The 24,822-nt window shown below is 42.0% G+C and overlaps 1 protein-coding gene across 1 annotated transcript; it reads left to right on the top strand.

Moving 5' to 3' along the window:
• The first annotated feature begins 21,936 nt into the window (after positions 1–21,936).
• LOC107308381 (uncharacterized) lies at positions 21,937–24,368 on the top strand. The gene is made up of 6 exons (XM_085538890.1): positions 21,937–22,276; positions 22,372–22,473; positions 22,592–22,716; positions 22,845–23,007; positions 23,098–23,204; positions 23,411–24,368. The coding sequence occupies exons 1-6, from the start codon at positions 22,190–22,192 to the stop codon at positions 24,366–24,368; spliced, it is 1,542 nt and encodes a 513-aa protein (XP_085395016.1). The 5' UTR covers positions 21,937–22,189.
• The last annotated feature ends 454 nt before the right edge of the window (positions 24,369–24,822 follow it).

The following is a 24,822-nucleotide window of genomic DNA, read 5'->3' as shown; positions in this document are numbered from 1 at the left end:
ATACATATGTATATATATATACTCTCTATATATCCAGGAGTTTTAACACATGAGCACACAATTTGCAGCTATTTATCTCACTACTGCTCTGTAATGGTTTATGGGCTGTTGGAAGATGTCTAAATCTCTGCTGCTACTAAGGAAGCTTAACCACCCCATCACCATGCTCAATTCAGTCAGAAACTTGGTCGAACTATGATTCTCTTTTCTGATTTTTGTAAGCATGAAGAAATATTAGAAGGCCTAAATCTTCTAATGGATGAAGCTCACAGTCCCAGGAAGTTCATTATTATTTTGAGTATACCACCAAACTTTACTTGTGATAAAAGCTCAGTCTGAAGCGATGGTAAACAGCATTGCACCAGTGCATTTCGAATACTCTGCATCTGAGTGACAAATAGTGCTTTTTGTAGTGGTATTTGAAAACAGCCCTCCTGGAGCCTAGCTCATTTTCCCATTGCAGGTAAAAGCTTTTGGCAGTTAGGAAACTTATTCAGTTAACATTTCTTCCATTTGCATAACAAGTGTCTCAGATACTCTCTTTTCTCTTTCTCATGCACTCTTGATTTGCCAACCTATGCGATGTTTAGTAGGAAGTTCATCCTTAAATATTTATTATTGTCTGAAGAGTTGTAGATGCCATTTGCACATTAAACGTTATACAGAATACATTAGCTTGCTTACTTTTTGAGAGCTGCAGCATGGAAAAAGGATTATTTTTTTCAGAAATTCAGAGTTGACACTCTAAGCTCTGCATTCTGTAATATTTCCTCATGCTTTAGATGCAAATAATGAATTTACAAGTAAATAAGAAAAAAATGAAAATGTTTTCAACGAGCTGATATAGGGGGCTTGAGGCCATACAGCTTTAGACCTGATCCTAAACATCCTCATTCAGCTAGTACTTACAATGCTAATAACCCCGTTGCATCCACATGAATAAGAATTACAGGGATAAAACTTGCAATACTGTGTATCCCCTCCCCCCCTTAGTCTAATAAAAATGTAATTCAGAATATCCTTTTCTGTAAAGTATGTGGAGTGTGACAACTGAACTCACACTAAAGTTAGGTAAACACCGAGTGACTGCTGTGGCAGATAATACAGCACTATTCTAACCAGAAATTAGCAGTCCTTCCTAACATAACATAATGCGTGCCTAGTATTTCACTGAAAGCTTCCCATGTGTACAGCAGTTTCCATGGGCAGACTGATCTGTAGGAAAAAGTTTGAGTTTCTAGTCTGTTCCTTAACGATTCGAGCTCAATTCAGTTTCCTAAATGCACATGCTGTGTTGTTTGAGACACCACAATTACCTAAGACAGCCTTACACAGTGAGTTGGTGCTACATAGAACCTGTGAGAGCTCAGTGCCCTTCAGGAAAGATACCTGGAAGTCAAACTGAAGACCAGCTCAGAATGTAAGGGATATCATGCAACTGCATTCCACTATATCAAAACATTGACCACTGTTTCTGTAGACAAACATGAGCTGGATTAAAACAAGACAGTTTGGTAATTCTGGCAGCACTAACCAAGCAGAAGATAAATCATAGAATCATGAAATCATTAAGGCTGGAAAGACCACTAATATTGTCTAGTCCAACTGTCAACCCATCACTACTGCACCACAGAGCATGTCCCTCAGTGCCCCATCTCAACATCAAACACCTCTGGGGACGGTGACTCCACCACCTCCCCTAGCATCCTGTTCCAGTGCATTACCATTGTTTCTGAGAAGAAATTTTTTCTAATATCCAACCTTAACCGTTGCTGACACAGCTTAAAGCCATTGTCTCTTGTCTTGTTGCTGTTACCTGGGAGAAGAGGAACAAATGTTGCACCATACTCCTAACCTGACTGTTGCAGCCTACAGCGAGCTGTATGCTGCTAAAATTACATTAACAAATCTAAAGCTAGATTGGATATGTCTGCATGAGCAGCAATCACAAAAAGGAATGACAGAAATACCGGAAGAAGAGGTCAAAATAACCTGAGGAGAAAATACGGTGGTTTAGTAATTTCCTAACGTTTCCCAAGGAGACGGGCTGAGCCAATGAAATTCTCACTCGTGCAATCCAAAAATAATAAACCATATTTCCTGACACAGAGGATGACCAGATATAGACCCAGTGATCTGTCAGCTATTTTAGTCCTCCTGCAATACTTTGTCCTTTAAAGACCTCACTTATTGATTCACATTCTCCAGAGCTGCTTATGAATCTATTTTAATAATCTGTAATTAAAACTGAGCTGGCCCCATAAAAATTGTGGATATTATCATTGAAGGTTGCAACACTGAGTCAGTGGGGCTTATTTCTTGCCTTTGATTACAGAGTTCATGAAATTCAAGGAACTTTTGGCAATTCATAATAGTTAATGAGTGACCTTACCAGTTGACAAGCAATTTTTTAGAGTCTGTAATAACTTCAGCTCAAAGGTAAGTGCTGGAGAGGTTCTCACACCATCCTTGACATGTTCTTTGTTCTCAACCTTTTAAATGGCTGACAGTGATTCATCTTACTCAGCCAGATGTCTGAAAGCCTTGGAGATATATAACAGTGCCTAGGGAGGGAGCCACATTTGACACTTCCAATTCTGGTATTGACAATGCCTAAAGGATTCAAAGCAAGTGGATTTTCAGCTCTCTTCACTATTATTTCCCAAACAAAAAGCAAGCAAAGGCTGAGGGGACACTCCGCAGCTCTTGCATCTCTGAGCAGTACATGATTTCCCCAACTACATTTCTTGTCAAAGGAAGTAAATCAAATCAAGAAATGAAGGAGGAATTAGCAAAAGAAATCTTATCATTTTGTTGAGATAGATTGTACGTGCCCTGATGCAGATGCACTGGAAAACTTTTGAAAACACAATCAATCAGTCATTGCCTTCTCATCTCCTCCAAAATACACTCCCCAACACAATTTCTACTTGCTAACACCAAGTTACCTCCATTCATCATGAATTTTATTTTCCTTCACTCACCATAGAATAAGACTTTGTTGGCTTAAATCTCAGCCTTTAAACAACCAACTGTTCTGCCAACAGTTCCCTGTCCCTCACTACACAGCAGAGAAGAAATGTCAGTGGAAGGAGAGGGTGGTGATGTTCAAGTCCCACTGCCGTTCTTCCAACACCTTGCAGTTTACACACATGGCTGTTGATGTTAATAGATCAATATAACAGCCCGATGTGGTAGACTTTTTTCAAATCTTGCCTGGAAAGGGTATAACTATTCCTCATTTTTCTGCTGACAGTAAACCACTCTGTGGCTGAGGAGCGGGAGTAAACTCAATAATTGGCCTTCTAGATATTCCAGTCCTGCAGCATCCTGAGAAGTAGTGGCAGTGGGACAGCAATCACAAGGTCAAAATAAGGAGTTAAAAAGCTACTAGACAATAGGAAAAACAAACAAACCATACTATCCCTCACACCTATTTTATCCAGTAGCATGAGAGATTCTAACCCAGTGCCAGGTTATGAGCCTGGACAGAGACACTGGCACAGACAGCTGCTTGAAAATAGCTTCTCTGATTGGATGTAAGGGAAAATAAACAAAAAAGGTGAAATCTCGTCATATCCCATGATGGACCTCACAGATGGACCTCAGATGAACCACACTCTTCTTAGCTGCTGCTTTGCATGTTGTTAAATCACTACAGGTTTCCACTATGTTGGCCAGATATTACTTGTGCACTCTTAAAAAATCCATTATAAATTAAAATTGAAGTTATAAGACTTTTCTGGTATCTTTTGAATGAAATGCTTGAATACAAATTGAAAAACATCCAAAGCAGAATGTGAACAATGCTCACCAATATTTTCTGAAATACTGAACTTTTCTTCAGGTGGGGAAGTAATAGATTGAAATTATTTTATTAGTTCCAGGCAAGATTAATAATAATAGTCAATTTAAATGACTAGGAGTCAATTTTCCATGGCATTGATCAAACTTTTAGTGAATTAATTCCACTGTAGTAGCTGTAGCTACTACATTAAACCGAAGAATCCATAAGGCAACATAATGAGAAAGGTATTTTTCTGCATTCTTATCATCTTCTCTTTCATGTTGATGGTAGTTTTTTGTTTTTTTTTTTCAGCTTAAAGCTTTGTTTATTGATTGTGCTCAACAGAAGGACAGAGATAAAAAAATTAGGAGTTGATAAACTAAACTCTGTCTGTAGATGAAGGTCAAGTTCACATCAGCTAATCTCAAGAACACAAATATTCCATTATCTCTAAAATGAAATACTGCAGAAACTTTGGCTGAAATGCTTGAAATCTTTGAACTGATTTAGGAAGTCTCCAGGCAGCTTCTTTTGCTTATGAGAGGAAATGTAATGGTTATAAATGAAAAAAATGAATCTGAAAACAAAAATATTTCCCACCAGGTTTGCTGGATTTTTCTCCTGGAATATATTCTGAGACTCACAATACATATATTACTTTGGGATAAAAGCAAGTTGTTTTGATTTTGGCTTTTCATATCTTCATATCTTCATATCTACTCAGGGAGATATGGACAGGCTGAAGTGCTGGGTATGAAGAACCTTATGAGATTCAATAGGTAAAAGAGTGCAGTCCTACACCACATACACCAGTACAGGTAAGGGGAAGAACTGCTAGAGAGGAGCTCTGCAGAGAAGGACCGAGGTGTCCTGGTGGACAACAGGCTGTCCATGAGCCCTTGTGGCCAAGAAGGCCAATGGCATCCTGGGGTGCATTAAAAAGAGTGTGGCCAGCAGGTCCAGGGAGGTGATGCTCCCCCTCTGCTCTGCCCTGGTGAGGCCATATCTGGAGTACTGTGTCCAGTTCTGGGCTTCTCAAGTTCAAGGCAGAGAACTTCTGTAGAGAGCCCAGTAGAAAGCCACAAAGATTACATGGGGCCTGCAGCACCTCTCTTATGAAAGACTGAGAGACGTGGGACTGTTCAGTGTGGAGAAGAGAAGCAGATCTTATAAGTGTTTGTAAATATCTAAAGGGCAGGTTTCAAAAGGATGGGGCCAGATTTCTTTAATGGTGCCCAACAAGAAGGGGCACTGGCCATAAAATGGTACACAGGAAGTTCCATATGAACACGAGGAAAAACTTGACCGTGAGAGTAATAGAACACTGGAATAGGCTGCCCAGAGAGGTTGTAGAATCTCCTTCTCTGGAGATGTTCAAAATCCTCCTGAACACTTTATAACCTTCTGCAAGGAATTTGCTTTAGCAAAGGCTCGGACTGGATGATCTCCAGATGTCTCTTACAACCCCTGTAATTCCATGATCTTCAAGGTCTCTTTTTTTGTTGTTGACGCTCTTGTTTGGCCTAGTTGTTTTCCCAGCAAAGTTTTTGGAGGTTTTATAACTGTTATTAGCCTGTTTTTACACTACTTTTAAACCAGTGGTAAATACTGATCAGAATTTGGTAGGAATAGAATCATAAAATCATACAATTACTGAGGTTGGAAAAGACCTCGAAGATCATCAAGTCCAGCCACAGCCTAACCATAGTACCCTAACTCTAACAACCCTCTGCTAAATCCTATCTCTGAGCACCACATCCAAATGGCTCTTAAACACATCCAGGGTATAGTAGAGTATAGCTCACAGCTGGGGTTCTTTATAAATCCTATTTATCTCTGAATGTTAAGGAGGATCAAACAGCCTGCAGTGAAACAAGTGGATGGAAGTGTTTTGTTCTAGAGTTCTGAAATATGCAACACAAGACAGTCCCTGGCAAAATTTTCAGCTCATTTCAAAAAAAGAAAGGTGTGAGCCTTGCAGCTCTTACTGAAATGTCCTTCATGTTGTCAGCTGGTCCTAGCTGCAGGCTTTGGGGCTGAGCCCAGGTTTAATCATCCCAAAAGTGTGAAATACCACCTGCAGCCCAAGTGACAAGAGTTTTTCTTCCAGACTTTAGCCTTCAAACCCACAAATCATAGCAGCTATTACCACATGAATCTTTTGCTTAAAACAAGGCAGTAGGCAGGACCTGCTGTTTTTAATCCTCATTTAATCTTTGCTGAAATTCTTTAAATTGCTGCTACAGGTGCTTAATTTTCCTCCCTAGCATTACCATTTTGTGAGTTTTTGGCTTCTGCTTTCACTATAATTATTGCATTGTTTCTTGTTATTTGAGTGGTGGCAGATAACAGCCACCCTGTGGCTGGCTGGAATGGCTTCCCCAAAATGGATCAGATCACAGCTTCTTAAGAGGGATAATTTCTTTAAACTATTTTGCAGTACTCTCATGAAGATGAAAGCCTTCCAAGTCAGGACAAATGCATCATGGTTGGGATGATCATGAGCATAGCCATAAACTGAAGTGATTCAGACTTCTGTCTTCAGAGCACTTTTCTAAGGTTTCAGGTACAGGAGAACCATAAGAATACACAGCTCAGGATGAGAACTACTGAACTTTAAAGGTGAAACAGACTTTTGGATCCAAAGGTCAAAACTGCTTTTGCTTAGTACCTCACTAACCTTGAAATTATCAGAGTTTGGATTTCATGTCAGTTCACTTTGAACTGGGTTTCTGAATCACAGAATCATAGAACAGCTCAGGTTGGAAGGGATGCCAAGGATTATCAAGTTCCGAACTCCCCTCCATCAGCAGGATGGCCAAACCTCTAGATCAAATACTAGATCAGATTGCCCAGGGTCTCATTCAACCTGCTCTTAGAGCTACTGCCTACTGTCAAATCTAACATTGAATAGAGAAGGAAATTATGGATTGCAGACAAACAGATTTTGGGAATTAAGTCCATACTCACTACAGACTGGAATATTACAATCCCAAGAATGCCCATGGCAATGCTAAAGCCAGACTCCCTCTTTCCATTCTGCCTTTGGCCCAATGATTTAAATCTCTGATCCCAGGATGAACTCTGTAAGGAGCTGTAAAGAAGTATTCCCACTCTACAGTGGGAATCCCACAGTGCTGTGCTGAGAGTACTTTTCTCAGAGATGAGAGAGTGAACTTCTGTAGGAGGGAGCTCAGGATGCCAGTCTGTGCTTTACCCACCATTTTTTAGTGTAAAACACATGTAGTATTTCTTTTTTTCCAGAGTTGCAGATTGTAGCTGGATCTCTGCCTAAACCTGGAATGTGACAGAAATAGAGACTGAAGATATGTTCTCATATTCCTAGAACGAGCACTTGGGATGATGTCTGAATGGCTAAATCTAGATACCCAGAGGACTACTCAGACTAGGTAGGCTCTAGGCAATGTTTGTTGAAAGCAGGAAGTCTAAATTGCTGTCTAGCAGGAATGAATACAGCTTTAATTTCAATGTCTACATACCAAATTAGATGAGATTTTAGCACCCAAGTTCCTACCCAGAGTGAATGTAAAAAGATAATTTTTCCATAGGTTGATGTGGAAAATTTGGTCAATGCACTTTCCATGGCAGATTAAAACTAAATTATTTTCTGCAGTAATAGCTAAGCCTAATGTGATTAAAAGAGAATTGATGGGTAAATGATAAATAAAATGCAATGCAGAACCTTAATGATACTCAGCCTTCTGTGCTCAGATAATCATGAGGAACACTTGCAGGTATGAATGAAAGAGGAGCTGGGAGATCCACATCTCAGTTACATCAAAGGACCTGGTCTAGCCAGGATATGCCACATAGGTCAGACCTCACAATTCTGGCTGGGAAGTCTGTGTCTGCACACACAGATTATTCCGGATCTCTCTAACCTAAATTACACTTCTAAGACTTCCTAAAGCATCCTGTGTATTGCTTCATACTTTTGAATGTCTAAATTCTTAATTTAATTAACTTCTCCTCTCAGTAAAGTACAGTAGGTCTGACAACAATTGACATTAAGAAGTAAATATATGGACATAGTGAGTGGGGTATAGCTACTTCTTGCTTCCCCACTAACTATGTCCATATATTTATAACAAAACCTACCTTCTCCCCAGACATCTTTGCAGGAAATACTACAGCTTCTCCACTCTTCAAGATTTAGACTCCATTTAATAGTGAACATAGGATTTTCATTAAAGTTAATGGAACTTATGCAAGTGAAAAATAGCTGGTGAGTAATGAAAGCTGTAGCAGAGAAAAAAAATGGTGGCAGTATACTAAGGTGGCTCAGGAAATCAGTACTCTAATATGGATCTTCTGCCTTCCCCAAAGATCTGGATTAATTCTTGGAAATTTACCAGTAAAGATGCAAGAGAACTCAAACAGTTGGACATCCCATTAAATGTCTGGTCTGTCCCTTAACGTCAATGTTTCCTGCAGCCCCCAAAGGAAAAAAACCTTACAGCACATGTTGCACTGTGTGTTCAACAAGAAAACATCCAGTCGTTGTTATTCATCCTTTTAAAAATATAAAAATTACTCCTCCATAGAGAATTTATTTTTAATAAATATTCTTTCATTTCCCTGGTGTCTCACAATATATTATATACATATATATACAGTGATTTTTTATCTGTTGAATGAAATGAAAATGGTCATAGCTGTCTGAAAAGACAAATGGGCAAATGCTCAACACATGCAAGCTAGATTCTTTCTGAGATAACAGGAATTCAAAGGCCTCAAGATTCCTCTGCACTCTCTCAAAAGAAAGCCAAGATGACAAATCACATATGAAAAGAACTTTTGTGTATTTTGGCTGCTCTCTGTAGCTGTAAAAATATCTCCATCTACCAACTCAGTGTTTTTATTTGTAAATTAATTCTTCTCTGAACCGCATTCCCAAATGGGAAGAATGGAACTAGAAAAAATCTGTTTCCATGAAGTAGACATAGTTTTGCTTTCCATTTTTTCTTCCAGCTTTTCTGAAGTGCTCCTGTGTTTGCTAACATAGCCTCTGCGACCTTCAAAGTCTGAGCAGATTGGAAGAAAATGATGCTTTTCAGCGGAAGGTGAACAAGAAGATACACAAAATACAGCTCTGTATGCCTGACTCAGATAGAATTTTAAACCCAAACCCAATCAGCAATTAAACTCTTAAGTCCCAAATCTGTGTCCTTATCTGGTGTGTCAAAACCCACAGCTTCCCTAGTGCTAATAACTTAACTGCGTGCAAGACAAGTGTGAGACCATTTACTTCATTTTCCTCATTTTCTACATCAATCTTTCCAGAATATTTCAATCTTCAGTTAGGATGTGAACTAAGGCTAGAATGTGTTGAATAGAGATGGTAGTAGAAGTTATTCCATCTCTCTCCTTCCTGGACACGAATTCTAACTCAAACCTGGGATAGGCATTAAAGGAAACTTTGAAAAGAAGTAAAAAATTATAGTTAAAAAAATGATTGTTGATGTTTAAATGATCTCTCAGCAGGCAGCAGACAGACAGGGTCTGCCTACCAGTGGCAGTGAGTGTGAATGTTACTAATTGCTAGAAAGCTCTGTAGTTTATTCTACGGTCTGCATGTTCACGTGAGCATTGATACAGCAATTAGTTGAAGAACAGCAGCTAGGTGACATCAGTTATTTGGGAATACTAAGAATTTTATCAGAGAAGGAAGGAAGGAAGGAAGGAAGGAAGGAAGGAAGGAAGGAAGGAAGGAAGGAAGGAAGGAAGGAAGGAAGGAAGGAAGGAAGGAAGGAAGGAAGGAAGGAAGGAAGGAAGGAAGGAAGGAAGGAAGGAAGGAAGGAAGGAAGGAAGGAAGGAAGGAAGGAAGGAAGGAAGGAAGGAAGGAAGGAAGGAAGGAAGGAAGGAAGGAAGGAAGGAAGGAAGGAAGGAAGGAAGGAAGGAAGGAAGGAAGGAAGGAAGGAAGGAAGGAAGGAAGGAAGGAAGGAAGGAAGGAAGGAAGGAAGGAAGGAAGGAAGGAAGGAAGGAAGGAAATATTCTAATTTTTATTTCCTTTTTGACATGTCTGGGCAGATTTATATTTACATTTTGATATGAGGGAGAAGTGATATACCGTATGAGAATTCTCTTATCACAGGACCTGACTCTCCCAGTTTTGTGAGTTTTAATGCTCATACACAAACAGCACTGACCTAGGGAACCTTAGGCTGTAACTAAGGGTCGTGCAGAATCAACCAGGCAGTAAAAATATCATCCAGTCAGCTTTAATTGAACCATCTTCTGTATGAGAAAAGAAGGTCTACAATGCAAACACAGCATATGTTGAGCTATAATTAGTTACTCAACTGTTGGGCATCTTTTTAAGAAAGCTGCAACGATCTGCAGTGTAGTAGAGTACAGAGCATAATGTAATCACAGTTTATTCTTGAATTTACACCATTCTCAGAGAGTGTTAGGACAAACAAGTTGAACATCTGGCAGCAGAGACTACTGTCAATGAGCTTAGTGCTGCATTTTAACTTATGCAGCTGCCCTAGCTAGCCAGATTAAAAATTTTCATTACTCTTGATGTCTGTAACATGTGTGTAAGAGTCTGTGGGAAAAAAATTGAATCTCACATCATTTGCAAGCTTCCTTCTTCTTGTAAAATATGTATTCGTTCAAGCTAAAAATACAGCTTTGTAAGTCATGTTCACATGACCTATGTACTGAGAATGTGCCCATGACATAAGGGTAGTAAGTGCACTAGGACTGACAAAGTGATACCTGGCTCTGCACTGTCTCTGCACTCATGGGCCCCTTTGAAGAAAGATTTCTGTAGTTTTTGGGTTTTTTTGTGTTCATGAGTTTACTTGGTATTTTACCCTAGAAACTGAAGCATCACATCCCCTTTCTAGTCCTTGGAAATGTAATGGATTGCAGTTTGGTCTAGTTTATGTTCTTCCTGCTGCCACACTAGAAGTCACAGAACTTGCATAGTGTTTGTGTCAGCAAATAATGAGGACAAACATAGAATGATTTATGCACACTAACCCTTTTGTACAGAAGGACAAGATGATGGAGCAATCATTTGAGCATTCTTCTTCCACAGGCAGTGGAGGAATACGTAACAGAGTCCTGGATATACTGACCATAGGAAATTAGTTGTTACATCTTCTACTATGATTTGAGTCCCTTTTGTAGAACCAAACTGTACAGAATGGATTTTATCCTTCCCATTGCCAAGTGCAATGATTTTGCAGGGACTTGTTGTTGGACATCTGGGAAATCCATTCCTGATAGGCTAAAAAATGCTTTGATTTTGACTGTTCAGATTTTAAACAAGAGACATGAACAGAACGATCTTTAAAACCCAGAATTTAGAGCTTTCATCTACCTACCAGTTTACTTCTAACTGCATGATATATAGTCCACCCTGACCGTTAACGAGAATTTTCACTGGACATTTTGCTAGAGTATCCTGATTACATTATTCTTATTTGTGACTGAAATTATTCCTTCCTCTGCAGTTAGCATCCTCCATAAAATGTCTACTACTCCAGAGGTCAGCACTGAGGCCTGTCCTGTGTATTTTTATTGATGAGCTGGACAAGGGCTCTGAGGGCACCCTCAGTAAGTTCACAAATGACATCAAGCTGGGAGGAAGAGTCGATCTGCCTGGAGAGATAGGAAGGCCCTACAGAGCAATCTGGGTCAGCTGGATCATGGGACTGAGGCCAACGGGATGAAGTTTAACACAACCAAGTCCCGAGTCCTTCACTTTGTCCACAACAATCCCAGGCAATGCTACAGGCTTGGGTGAGAGTGGTTAGAATACTGTATGGAAGAAACAGACCGAGGGGTGTTAGTCAAGACTTGGCTGAACATGAGCCAGCAGTGTGCCCAGATGTGCCAAGAAGTACAATGGTATCCTGGCTTGTATCAGAAGTAATATTGCATCAGGGAGATGATTGCTCCCATGTCTCAGCTCTGGTGAGGATATACCTTGAACACTGTGTTCAGTTTTGGGCCATGCACTACAAGAAAGACATCAAAGCCCTGGAGTGTGTCCAGAGAAGGGCAACAAAGCTGATAAGGGGTCTGGAGAACAAGTCTTATGAGGAGTGGCTGAGGGAACTAGGATTGTTTAGTCTAGAGATGAGGAGGCTCAGGGGGAGACTTTATCACTCTCCACAAATACCTGAAGGGAGGTTGTGGTGAAGTGGTTGTCAGCCTCTTCTCCCATGTAACTAGAAGTAGGACAACAGGGAATGGCCTTAAGTTGCTCCAGAAGATGTTCAGGTAGGATGTTAGAAAAAAATTCTTATCAACAGGAGTGTCTTGGTGCTGGAACAGGCTGCCCAGGGAGGTGGTTGAGTCACTGACCCTAGAGGTGCTGAAGAAACATTTAAGCATAATTTAGCTGGAAAGACTGGTGGAAGGTGGACCAACCATCCAACCTACTGGGTGATCTTGGAGGTCTTTCCCAGCCTTGGGTGATTCTATAATTCTAGAATTCCATCCTGAACAACCTTATTACTAATAAATTATTTGCATTGCACTGTGCATCAGCAGCTCCAAATCATTAATCAGGAGCCCGTAGCTATAGGAACTATATAAACCTGTAAAGGCAAAAATGGATCCTAAATCTAGAAAATTGTTTATATACACATATAGATTGCTCTGAAAGTAATGCCTCCTGTTTATTTCCATGGTTACTACAAGAGATTCAAAGAGCACAATAACACTATTTGATAGAGCAGTTTTTCAGTTGCAAAAATCTATTTTTCAACGTAGTAAACATAATTACTTATGCATTTTTTCCAGTGATGAAAAAGAGTCTGCATGCCTCACTCATAAAAATCTGCACAGACATCCAAACTGCGGTTTGTCTTTCACGCTGCTGTAGCCACTGGTGAAGTACATCACCCACACCACCTCTCTGTACTCGCATCCACTGTTCAATCTGCATAAACATTCAGCAAGCATCAATGAACGTCAAAGAGTGCCATTTTTTCTGCATGGAGGAGTTCAATGACACATCTTTGCTCCATACACACTTGCATGTCAGATGCCATTTGGTCAGACTGCTCCTATTCTGCCATCTGTCACAAAGTAAAATGTAATGGGATATCGGTGGAAAAGTTCAGCGTTTACTGCCATACTACCAACATCTGCCTCTGACTTTATGGGCCAACATAATAAAATGGGAGGCATTATTTTCAGAGCAACGCTTGTGTGCGTGTGTGTGTGCACATGTATCTCTGTGTATGTGAATATATATATAAAATATACACACAAATAGATGTAGGGACAGTCAGGCATAACATATGTGGTATTACCTTCTTTAAAAAATGGTTTCGTTTTTAACAAAGAGCTCAACAGACAGCCTGCCAGCAGAGAAACACTCTATTCTTCTCTCAAAGTATGCTTTATTGATAAAGAATCATGTTATCCTCAAAATATTTTCATTTCAATATAGATTTGGTCTTCAGTAATGAAAAGTTTTGTGGATGAAATTGAAGCTGCATGGAATTATGCTTGGGATTGGGGCAGTAATCTGCTTGTTTAATAAATGCCTCTCTTGTGTTTATGGCACCGGGGGGGACAACTGCTGCTGTGCTAAAGGTCCTTTAAGTTAGTATGAATCTGTGCTTAGTACGTGCCATTCTGAAGTACACGATATTTATGGTCCTGGGAAGAGGATTTTAATATCAACAAACAGGGAAACTGTCACAAAGGCAAGAGTCATGCAGCACGTAGCCTCATTTCAGGAAAGGAATAACATTTGAGGGTTGCTCTATGTTGTTGGGATGTTCTGGGTACTAGGTGTTTAATTAACAAAAGCAGCTTTAATTACCTGTATCACCCTTACTAATGGGCATTTTGGAAGTCAACCATGTTCATGCACATAAACAATACTGTGTATTTCAGTAGTGAATTGTTCAAATGCTCCTGGAAGCATCTGGAAACCTGGATTCTCTGTGAGCATACAGGTGATGACACTCACCGCCAGGGCCACCCATGGCAGCAGAACTGAAGCAGGTTTCCTAAATGTAACTTAAATCATAATTACAGAATACCAGGTTGATTTGAACTGCTTGATCTGAAGTGGTTAATCCTTAACTTCACTACTCACTGATCTTTACCAGGTTCAAGACAAATGATCTAAATTAATACAGAATTACTATATCTGGAAACAGAACAACTTAGGCAATTCTGAAACAACCCAAATACAATTATTTAGCAAATTTAATCTCAAATTGAAAAAAACAAACAAACAAGGAAAATCTACAGAGTCTGAAAGGTAGGAGAAATGGGATTATGGATAAAAACATGGTGACAAAACTAAAACATTTCTAAACAGTCACTTTTAGTTTTGATTTATAAAGTTCTAACCTTTTTCTGTTTAGTATTTAGTATTTAGTATTAGTTTACAACAGTAAACAGTTTTTAATCTCTGAAATTCTCCCTTTATGGGAAATCTATTTAGTGGCGTGCTGGAGACACTAAGGAACCAAATCCCAGCACTGGAATGCACTCCGTCATCCCAGTTGTCCCAGCATCAACACATTGGCTGAACTGCTACTGAAGAACCAGTTGTGGATAAAGAACTTTGCTGAATAAAGAACTCCGTTTGCATGTATGACTCTCCTTACCACCTGCAAGAGAATCTAATGAATATTATCAAAGGAAAGAACTGATGGGTCAGCGTACAGTGAGATCACATTTTGGATTTAAAACTTCAGATTTTCACAGAATGTTCTTCACAATTTATTATAATTTGCCTATTTAGTTTCAGTGCCAAATGCTTGAAGCAATACACACAGTCATAAGAAGCTTCTCAGGCTGCATTTTGAACCTCCCCTTCCTTGTTTTCTCTAGCAGACAAGAAGCACAGAAGTAAGCAAAACAAGCCACTGAAATGAACATGGAATTTTTTCCAAGACTTAAAGAAGTTTCAGTTTGAGTCTGATGTTAAAGTTCATGGGATTTATCCAAAACATTTCCGTCCTATTAATAGCTTTGGTTTAATATAGGCTCAGAGAAAAGGCACTGTGAACACTTAAACACATAGATCTGTTAATACACTTCACTTTTGAGTTACGCAATTGCTTTTCCACTTCCTGAACCTCTTCAGAAGGCAAACTGAATTACACAGGGCAGTGCTGGATAAGATGCTTCCAAGCAGGCAGTGACAAAGGTAGCATTTCAGTTCTCTGTTAGGTTACTATTGTTTCATTCACAAAAAGGCCAGTTTACATGGGAGCATTACTATTGAGTTTCTCAGAGCCTTGGGAGGAAGTACCCACAGGAATGCAGTTTTTCAAACATGATCTTAACTTTGGGAGCTGCAGATGGTGCTACAGAGCTATGAACACTTTAAAAATACAGCTTTTCAAGGAAGAATCAAATTACCTGAAAATCATCAAGCATCATCCATCACGCAGTGGTCTCAAGATTGATATCACTCTTTATCTCAGTTTATCAGACACAGTCCCACAAAGATCATTTCACTGTCACAGTCTGTAGTGGAAGTTGCTGGGTTTGGCAGCAGTAAAGTAGGTGCTGGATGTTTTTTAGTATCAGTGTATTTTGGCACCTGTGAGGCATTTTGAAATTTTGATGTATTCTTATGAACAGTAATTATATGCTTTGAATTCTGTTCCTAAATTAGTAACGTTATACTCCACAAATGTGCTCCTTCAAAAGATTTAATTTTGTTAATGGGCAAATAACCACATTAGCTTTCCACTTCTATTAAAATATGGTGAAATTCACATTTATTTTTCACCATTTCTTTTCATAGGTAAATGTAGAACAATCTGGTAACAGTTCTTTCAGTGCATAACTTTTTAACTACTGCTGGCAATACTAATGGATTTCTTTTTCCCCAATGATTACAGAGAAATAAATGATAGTGCCAGACAATTAAGGAATGAATAATAAATGCAATACTTTTGAGGCCCTTCATGACAGATACTCAAAATATGTCTCATGAGGATACATGATTTGAATGATCTTGACCCACAGTAGTCATATTGTAGAGATAACCAGTGAAATGTTACTCACAGAAAAGAGACACATCTGAAACAAAGTGCCACAATCTACAAATAAAACTTCGTTGCAGAGGGTCTCATACGGGGTGTAGGAAACCAGAATGGATTTTCATTCTGGACAAGTCCCCACTTAAGAGTCTCAAGTGAAAAACAACAATTTTTATATACCTAAGTGAATGAATCAGCCCCTTGGTTCCAGGTGGAGTACTTTGCTGAAATGAATTTTAACTGTTATTCCGTAACATGGAATAAATTACTCATTAACTCATCCTTCATTTGAAGTTTGGGAGAAAGGATAAAATAAGCTTTATTTTCTATTGTTCACATTATATTTGCTTAAAAATGGGGTGGGGGAGGTAGATATAGTTTTCATTAAATTATGGTATTGATTTTCCATAAGAAATTTTTGCAATAAAAGCATCGTAGAATCATAGACTATCCTAAGCTAGAAAGGACCCATAATTGGCATCAACTCCAACTCTCAGCTCCTTGCAGGAACATCCAAAAGTCAGTGCACACTCTTCCTATAAATTTCTCTCAATATCTCATGACAAAAGTATAATAAAGACCATGAGAAGGCTAAATATGTATTATACATATATATATAAATATATATATACACCCTTGATTTCAAGGATAAGGCAGAAAAAGCCATTCATAAATTATAATAATTGTGACAATGGGGACAAAAACAGTCTTTTTCTTGGTCTCCTTCTTTAAAATATGCAGAAGACTAGGGATATTAGGTAAATCAAAGCCAGCAAAACATTCAGAAGTTTTAAAATAAACATTAGAATAGGTGAAAATAACTGTAAGATTTGACAGTGTATTTTAACAAGCACAGAATGATTTTAAGTACTGGCACATCACTAAATCCTAAGTTCTGGAACTATTGTTGCCTGAGAGTCCCAACTGAACATAACATATCTTAGCAGTTAAACATAATGCAAGATCTGCAAGTGAGACAAAGTACTTTTAAGTATCCCATTTGTGAGTCACCTGTCCTTAAGTGCTGACAGCCTTACTCAAGGATGTACTGATGATTACCTGGATGGTTGAAAGGGTAGGTAGGTTAGCCATGCAAGCTAATTACCACTCATTCCACGATCTTCTAATGCTGTAAGAAACCTCAGCTGGTCATTTTGTCATAATCCTAGAAAAGCTTATGCTCCTTGGAAAGCCCATGGAAGCTCCTAGACCTCTGCTAGAGCTGGGAAGCTCAGATATATGACCCTGTAAAGCTGCAGAGATGTGTCACATTGCTTAAGAAAACCTAACACACTGTAGTGGAAGGTACCTCAAAAGTAAACTATTCCCTTTATTTTCTCTTGGGTTATTTCATAAATACCATTCAGTTTCCACAAGCCCCTGAGATCCTACCATGTTAATTTATTATAAAACCACTGAATCCCCACAAAGAACCTCTTAGAACCTCCTTATGGAAACTGGTTCCCAAGGACTGGCAATATGTTCAGAACTAAACGTTATCTCCTTCCTACTTTGTACCTTCATATCAATTTTTTTTCTAGCATGTGGGGATTCATTCGCAGAGACAACTTCCCAGTGATGTTGTTTACATTAAGGCTTCACCAGAACACAAGAATGTGAAAGGTTTGATAGAGGAAGAAGCAAAAGGTGGAAACTTCATAGCCAAATGTAATAATTGTAGTGACATTTCTAAGGAACAGTAATAAGGAAAAGACAAATATCAAAGAAAAGTGTGTGCTTAGTTGTACTGTCCTTCACACTCAGATCTAGATCCAAGTTTTAACTATAAGCTGATCTGATCATCGTTAAATATTACATCCCTCGCATCTAATTCTATTTTCATGGGTTTTTCACACTGAAGCAGAAATAAACACTATTTATAATACAGTGAACCTTGAAATAGGAAAATATCTTCAAATGAAATTGTTTCAACTTCCAAAGAAAGAAGTCAGCTATTGCAAAAGCAGATCAGAAATTATTTTCTGCAAAACAGAACAAAACAAACCAAATTCAGCCCTCTGCTTGAGTATCCATTTCTGTATATATTCTCTAGCAAACATAAATCTGTTGAATATAGTGCAACATTTCTTTGAAGCACTGTTCTGTTCACTCCAGCTTTTTGATCATGTCATGGACAAGGGGAACAGAAAATAAATTCCCTGTAATTAATCATTACAGAAAAAGCATTAAATATTTTAGATGTAAAAGCATTTAAACTGTAGTTTCTCACAACAACGCTCACCTTGTTTCTGAAAGCATGCCAGCCTTCGCAAGAGGCTGTAGGCAAAGTCTGGGACATTCAGCAGTGGGGCCTCATAACATAAGAGGTGCAACCAGAAATGTAAGATCAGTGCAAGCAGCTCTATGGATGCAGACTTTCCATTCCTGCTTGGAGCTCATTAGTGCACATACTGAAATCTGGTTGCTCAATATTGATTTTCATTCTAAAATGTGACTTGAAAAGAGATATGAAATGAATGGAGTAGGCGGAAGATGGAAAACACCACAATCTCTAGCTCAGGGTATGTCCAAGGTGATGAAACACTAGAATTCATGTTATATACTATATGGCCATTTAATTCTTTGTTATTCTCTTTTGACAGAAATTGAAATAAAATGTCAAAATCTCCCATGAGGAAATATTTCTAGAAAAGTTCACCTCAGAAGTGTTGGATATTATCTGTGTTTTCATTTCAATATAGCCAAAAGTTGCTTCTTATTAGAGGTTCTCCATGATAAAACCTCCTGAAAGTCAACATGATAAAGCTAGAACACTTAAGCTTTATCAAAGTACTCCATTAGAAAGCCATTCAGAGCAGCTATGGCAAATGACAGTTCCTGCAAGCATGTGACTTAATCTAATCATTGCTTTTCAAATAGAAAGGTTTTCAGAAGGTTTTAATGTAATAATGCACTCACACTGGGATTCTCAAAAGTTTTCAAAAAATAGATCCTACATTTCAAGGACAGATAAGGGCAATAAGAGTATTTTTAGAAGTGTTTATTAATGTCCACAGAAGAATAATTTATCTTCCTCTGTTTGTGGTTAGCTTTCTTTGATGTTCAGACTAGTTTTTTCTCTGAAAACATTGCATGACAGAAATCTCTGCTTTCACTTCAGTCCCACAGAGCCCCACAGCACAGCTCATCAAGGCAGCGAAAGGACACTGCAGTTCAAACAGCAGTTTTTAGGCTCAACTTCGGGACTCTGCACATCCTCTGGGAACATTAACTGAGATTACCAGGAGACTCCTGGGAGCCCACTGAGAAGCACCAGGGTGCCTGCTGCTGGGAAAAGTTAGCTGTGACTCCCACATGTTTTCAGGGCTGAGGGAGGTGTACAGCTCATGCGCCTTCCAGAGGAAGAGAGGTCTCAGGAATACCAAATTATGAAGGGAGTGATCTCCAGAGCCTCTGCTTACTGATTCAGGAAACTAAGATTTCCACAACAGTACACTATGTAATCTATTGAAATCCATCTGTTGTTCCATCTGAAACCACAGAGGAAGATAAGTGCCATGGATGAGGCTCCAAGGCTCATACAGTTGTTACTCTGCCATACTCTGCTACGTTTCAACAATGGCACCAATTCTATGAACAGCAGGGACCTGAACAGTATCACATATAACAGCATGGTCCACAGGCTGTGGTCAGTGATATGGGAGCCTGGTGCTAATGGGAGCTGCTGTGCTCTTTACAGCACCGCTTCATTTCAGGAGAAAAGGGGGCCTCCAATTTCTACTTCTGATCAACTTAGTGCAACTCCTCTGGACCTGCACCAGGAGCTCCACATCCTTCCTGTACTGGGGGCCCCAGGCCTGGACAGAGTACTGTGGATGGGGCCTCACAAAAGCTGAGTAGATGGGGACAATCACCTCCCTGTCCCTGCTGGCCACCCCTTTATCAATGCATCCTAGAACACAGTTAGCCTTCCAGGCTGCCAGCACACACTGCTGGCTCATGTCCAGCTTCTCACCCACCAGGACCCCCAAGTCGTTCTCCACAGGGCTGCTCTCAGGGAGTTCCTTGCCCAGTCTGTAGAAACACCTAGCCCAAAGTGTAACACCTGCACCTGCCGTTGTTGAACCTCATTAGATTCACATGAGCCCACTTCTCCAGCCTGTCCAAGTCCTTCTGGATCCCTTCCCTTCCCTTCCCTTCCCTTCCCTTCCCTTCCCTTCCCTTCCCTTCCCTTCCCTTCCCTTCCCTTCCCTTCCCTTCCCTTCCCTTCCCTTCCCTTCCTTCCCTTCCCTTCCCTTCCCTTCCCTTCCCTTCCCTTCCCTCCAATGTATTGACTGCACTGCTCAGTTCGGTGTCATCTGCAAATGTGCTGAGGATGCACTCATTCCCATCATGTATATGAATTAAAGGGAATTTATTTTAACAAGTATTAAAGAGAGAATTAATATAATAACTGTATTTCTACTTAAGAGACTATTGGCTATCTTGCTCCATTGTGCAGATAAAGAAGTAATGCCAAAAAGAGATACAGCTGTTGCAGCAAATTGAAGCCTAAATCAGGGTATAAAAGAACAGGAAGAAAAACGAAGTGGAAGTCTTGTGTGACACCCAGGTTTATAATCACACTGCAAATCAGGCCTTACGCTTTCCCCTTCTGATTTAAAATACTGCAACGATTTTTTTAACACCAACTACAAATGCCATTTTAGGCACAAAAGTCGAATTTCCTCCAGAACACGCAGATGTCTATACTGCATCCAACAAAAGGTTCATATAGGCAATGGTCTTCATTCTATTCCCTACTCCTCTCTCGCTGTTAGAAGAACTGATTATTCACATAAGATACTCTCTAATTCCTACTCATGAGGAATTAATTGCGTGTGGGAAAAGAGAATTGTAGATCTTTTTTATGCTTTAAGTATAGGAGAGACCTAATTTTGAAAAATGAAATATTACAAGATTGCTTTATTACCATTCTTAGAATCAAAGCAACTTCAGGGACCATCAAGTTCATTTAAATGATAAATGTTTATTGCACATTTTCAAGAAAAGCCACCAACAACAGCTCCAAACTTTAAATGCAATCATGACAAATCATTTGAGGCAGAGGTGCCAGGAGCCCTGACATCCAGACTCCGTGCTATTTATCAACAGAGACAGTGAGCCACAGTGGAATTGCTGCCCTGGGTAATACGGCCTTTGTACACATCCAGCCTCCTCAGGTGCTCTTCAACTTGCTCTTTGTTCACTGTGGGAGGCATTCTGTTCCTCCAACTCTGCCTACACATTCAGGGACATGAGAGACGTGGGAAGCCTGACAGCCAGGGAAGACTGAAGCAAAGAACTTGTTGAGTGCCTCAGCCATCTCCACGCCTCTTGTTGCCATTTCTCCCCTCTCCTTGAGCAGAAGGGGTACACACACCTTGGCCTTCCTCTTCTGGCCAAAAATACCTGCAGAATCCCTTAAATCAGATTGGTGTCCCTCTGCTCAGCCCTCTAGACAGGAGGATACAAGTGCTGTGCCTGCCCACAGCAGGCCTAGCCTTTATTGACCTGTGAGCGTTGGCCTCAGCTTCATGGAGAAGCTGGAAAGAGGCTCAGGGTGGAAGAGCAGTGGTGCTCGAGTGAGGCTGCAGGGCTGCAGTCCTGGCCAAGGACAGCTCTGTTCCTGCCTCTGGCAAGGGGAGTGTTGCCAGCAGGTCGATGGAGGCAAACCTTCCTCCCCACGCCATTGCCAGCAGCAGGCAACTCACTGCACGGCCTAAAACAGCCGCCATCTTGTATGGGCGTTGAGGGCCCATGGCCCCACCCCTCTGTGTGGTAGTGACTGCATCACAAAGGGTGTCACGGAGCAGCCATTGTGACCTATGGTGCCAGGACCAGTTTAGGCCAGGCCAGGCTCAGGCCTTGGCTCAGTTTGACTTGGTGAGGTGAGGAGAGAGGACAGGGAGTGAGGGGCTGCCCGAGGCTGCTCAGTGTGGACGGGTCCCAAGGCCTGTGGGGCCTCAGCTGCTAACTCACTCTTGTCCTCCTTTTCCCTCAGAGTTGACAGAGGAGAGTGTGCAGGAGAAAGCCCAGCGCTGACTGTGCAGGGACTCCATACGCTCACTGTTGACGTGTGCCATGTCCAAGAGGAAGGAGAAGACCTCCCACTTGGAGGAGGAAGGTGAGAGTGAAGTATCTCTGCATGCAGCTCCCTGCAGGGGCAGGCTGGTGTTCCCCAGACACCGCTGGGCACGGCCCCTCTGCTCCTTAGCCAGGTTGGCCTGTGTGTGCCTGCCGCGACTGCTGGGCCTACCATGGCCCTTTCCCCCTCTCATCTTCCAGCCCTGCCCCTCATCCAGCATGGCAGACACGGTGCAGGCCCTCAGCAACAGTCCTCAGGGGCACTTGGCACTCACTGCTGCTTCTGTTTGCTCTCTCCTCTCCAGTTTGCATGCTGTGCCGCCGAGCAGATGTTCATTTGGACATCTGCGGGCCCATACTTGGTGACAGCGGGCTTCGCGTCCACAAGTTTTGCTTGGTGAGTTCCCTCGGGGCTCCTTCCATCTTCCAACCTGGGATGCTCCCACTTTTTCTTCTTGTTCTCATGAGATCCCTCTCTTTTCACTTCTACAGTATTTTGCCGACAGCCTTTATGAGCTCACTGCCAATCAGAGGGTTGTTCTGAAGTTCCCCCTCGATGCCATCAGAAGCACAATCGAGGAGGCAGAGCAGAAGGTGAGGTCTGCAGAGCATGACCCAGCAATGCCTGCATTCTGTGCCCTGCCTAGGGGCACCACGTTGGCCTCAGAGCCCTGAGCCTGGTGCTAATGGGTGCTGCTGTTGCTCTTTCCAGCACTGCTTCGTTTGTGGAGAGAAGGGGGCCACCATCTGCTGTGCAGAGACAGGCTGTGAACGCAGCTTTCATCTGCCCTGTGCCACAGATGGGGAATGCGTCACACAGTTCTTTGGGAACCACAGGTAAGGGCTGTCAGCAGCAGCCAAGCAAGGGAGGAACGTGCAGGGCTGCTTCCCAGAGTGAAGCAGCCAACTTCTTTGTGTTCCTCTCAGCACTTCTCAGCTTACCCATCCTCTCTATCTTCCCCCAGGTCCTTCTGCTGTGAGCACCGCCCTCAGCAGATAGTAGAGGCAGCTCCAGGGCCAGACACAAACTGTGTGGTCTGCCTGGAGCCCGTGGGGGACCAAAAGTCCTACCACACCATGGTGTGCCCGGTGTGCACAAAGTCCTGGTTCCACCGGAGCTGCATCCAGGTAGGAGCCCTCTCCTTGCTCTGCACTCACGGCAGGTGCTCAGCGGCACCAGGCCCCGCTCACACTCTGGCTCTTTGTGTTTTGCTGTAGAGACAGGCAATGGAAACTGGCATTCTGCGTTTCCGATGCCCCGTTTGTGGAGACAGGGTGCAGTTCCGCTCGGAAATGCACCGCCTCGGGATCCAAATCCCAGTCAGGTTGGTGCCTTCTGCTCAGCTCTCTAGACACCAAGGCACAAGTGCTGTGCCTGCCATTGGATTGACCCCAGCAAGCCCAGCTGACACTTAGTTGTTGAGGACTTTGGCCTCAGCTTCATGGATAAGATGAGAATGGGCTTGTGAGGGAAAAGCAGGGATGTGCCTGGGGCACTGAGGACTCATCACTTTCCCTCTCTTCTCTGCAGTGTACCAACATGTGCATACAAGGCGAGCTGTGCCGTGCAACACAAGACGCACAGTTTTGCGGGTCCCAGCACTGCCAGCCAGGAGATGGAGGGGCCATCTCATAGCTCCCCAGCATCTGACAATGACAGATGTGCATCCACCAGCCAGGCAGCGCTGCAGTCATCTCAAAGTCCGCAGCTGCCTAAGTGCAACATCCTGTCCAGCCAGCTCAGGGGAGGACAGTGGAAAAGACGCATGGCTGCATGCAAGCAGCACCAAGGACACCAAGGGAGCAGCCATACTCCTGCTCCAGGTGCAGAGAGCAGCACCCAAAGATCCACCAGCCAGCGGGAAGTGGGGCACTCCAGCAACTACCCAGCGGCTAAACGCAGATGGCAGTCCAGGCAGCAGGAGACAGGCCGGACAAGAAGCCGCTCTCCACTGGAGGATCGTGCTTCCAAAATCCCAAGACTGCTCAGAAGACCTCCTGGCAACAGGTCTATTCCTCTAAACTCAGGTGCTGGGAGCAGCAGGCATGCTCCAGCCTCAGGTGCTGAGAGTAGCATGCGCACCTCTGGTAGCCAGTGGGCATCCAGCAATTCCCCAAGGGCTGGAAACAAGAGATGCCACAGACAACAGGGCACAAGCCAGAGACAAAGCCATTCCTGCCGACAAGGTCTGGCTTCAAATTCATTGATCCAGCCCCGAGCACTGTGCGGCAGCAGACTTAGTCCAGCCCCAGGTGCTCAGAGCAGCACCCAGAGCTCTGCCACACAGGTGACATCGAGGGCCTCCAGGGATTCCCGTCTGCCTGTACCCAGAAGACTCCTGCAGCGAGGGCAGCCCCAGGAACGAAGCCGTTCCCCACGGGATCGTCGGGCTTCCAATTCGCAAAGTGAGGCTGGAGGAAGCCCAAGCCGCAGCCCCAGACAGCGGCGGCCAACTCAGGCACGACGCCAAAACCGGAACCAGCCCTGAAGGCACTGCAGGAGCAGCCACATACCACAGCCATGTGCCAGCTCCTGTCCCCAGCAGCCATCCCAATGGACTTGTCACGGAGTTCTCTCTACACCTGTGTCCGTGACAGGAGGCAGCAGGCCTGGGAAAAAAGACCAAAAGAAGAGAGAGGGAAGAACAAGAAGTGGTTATGGTGTACGGGCCAGTCCAGCACGGCCCCATGACTAAAGAGGCAACGGACTCGTGGGCACCAGGAAAAGCAGTCCACAGAACCAGAACATTAACTCTATGCAACTCCTATACATGATCTTATGATTTGGAATATCAACAACAAAAATCAGAAAACAACAATAATGATTTGGAATATCAACAACAAAAATCAGAAAACAACAATAATGATTTGGAATATCAACAACAAAAATCAGAAAACAACAACAAATTAAAAAAAAAAAAACTTAACCCAAAATAGCTGTGT

This window comes from Coturnix japonica, chromosome 1 (assembly GCF_054131305.1).
Source record: "Coturnix japonica strain WE chromosome 1, WE-NBRP24, whole genome shotgun sequence".
In the NCBI taxonomy this organism is placed as follows: Eukaryota; Metazoa; Chordata; class Aves; order Galliformes; family Phasianidae; genus Coturnix; species Coturnix japonica.
Note: the sequence above shows the minus strand (reverse complement) of the source record. Positions and strands in the feature narration are given on the sequence as shown.

Bases quoted from the DNA above. Each gene is read 5' to 3' on its own strand.
- LOC107308381 (XM_085538890.1), top strand. From the start codon at position 22,190: ATGCTGTGCCGCCGAGCAGATGTTCATTTGGACATCTGCGGGCCCATA. The intron at 22,474-22,591 runs GTGAGGTCTGCA...TGCTCTTTCCAG, and splicing joins TCGAGGAGGCAGAGCAGAAG to CACTGCTTCGTTTGTGGAGA. The intron at 22,717-22,844 runs GTAAGGGCTGTC...ATCTTCCCCCAG, and splicing joins CAGTTCTTTGGGAACCACAG to GTCCTTCTGCTGTGAGCACC.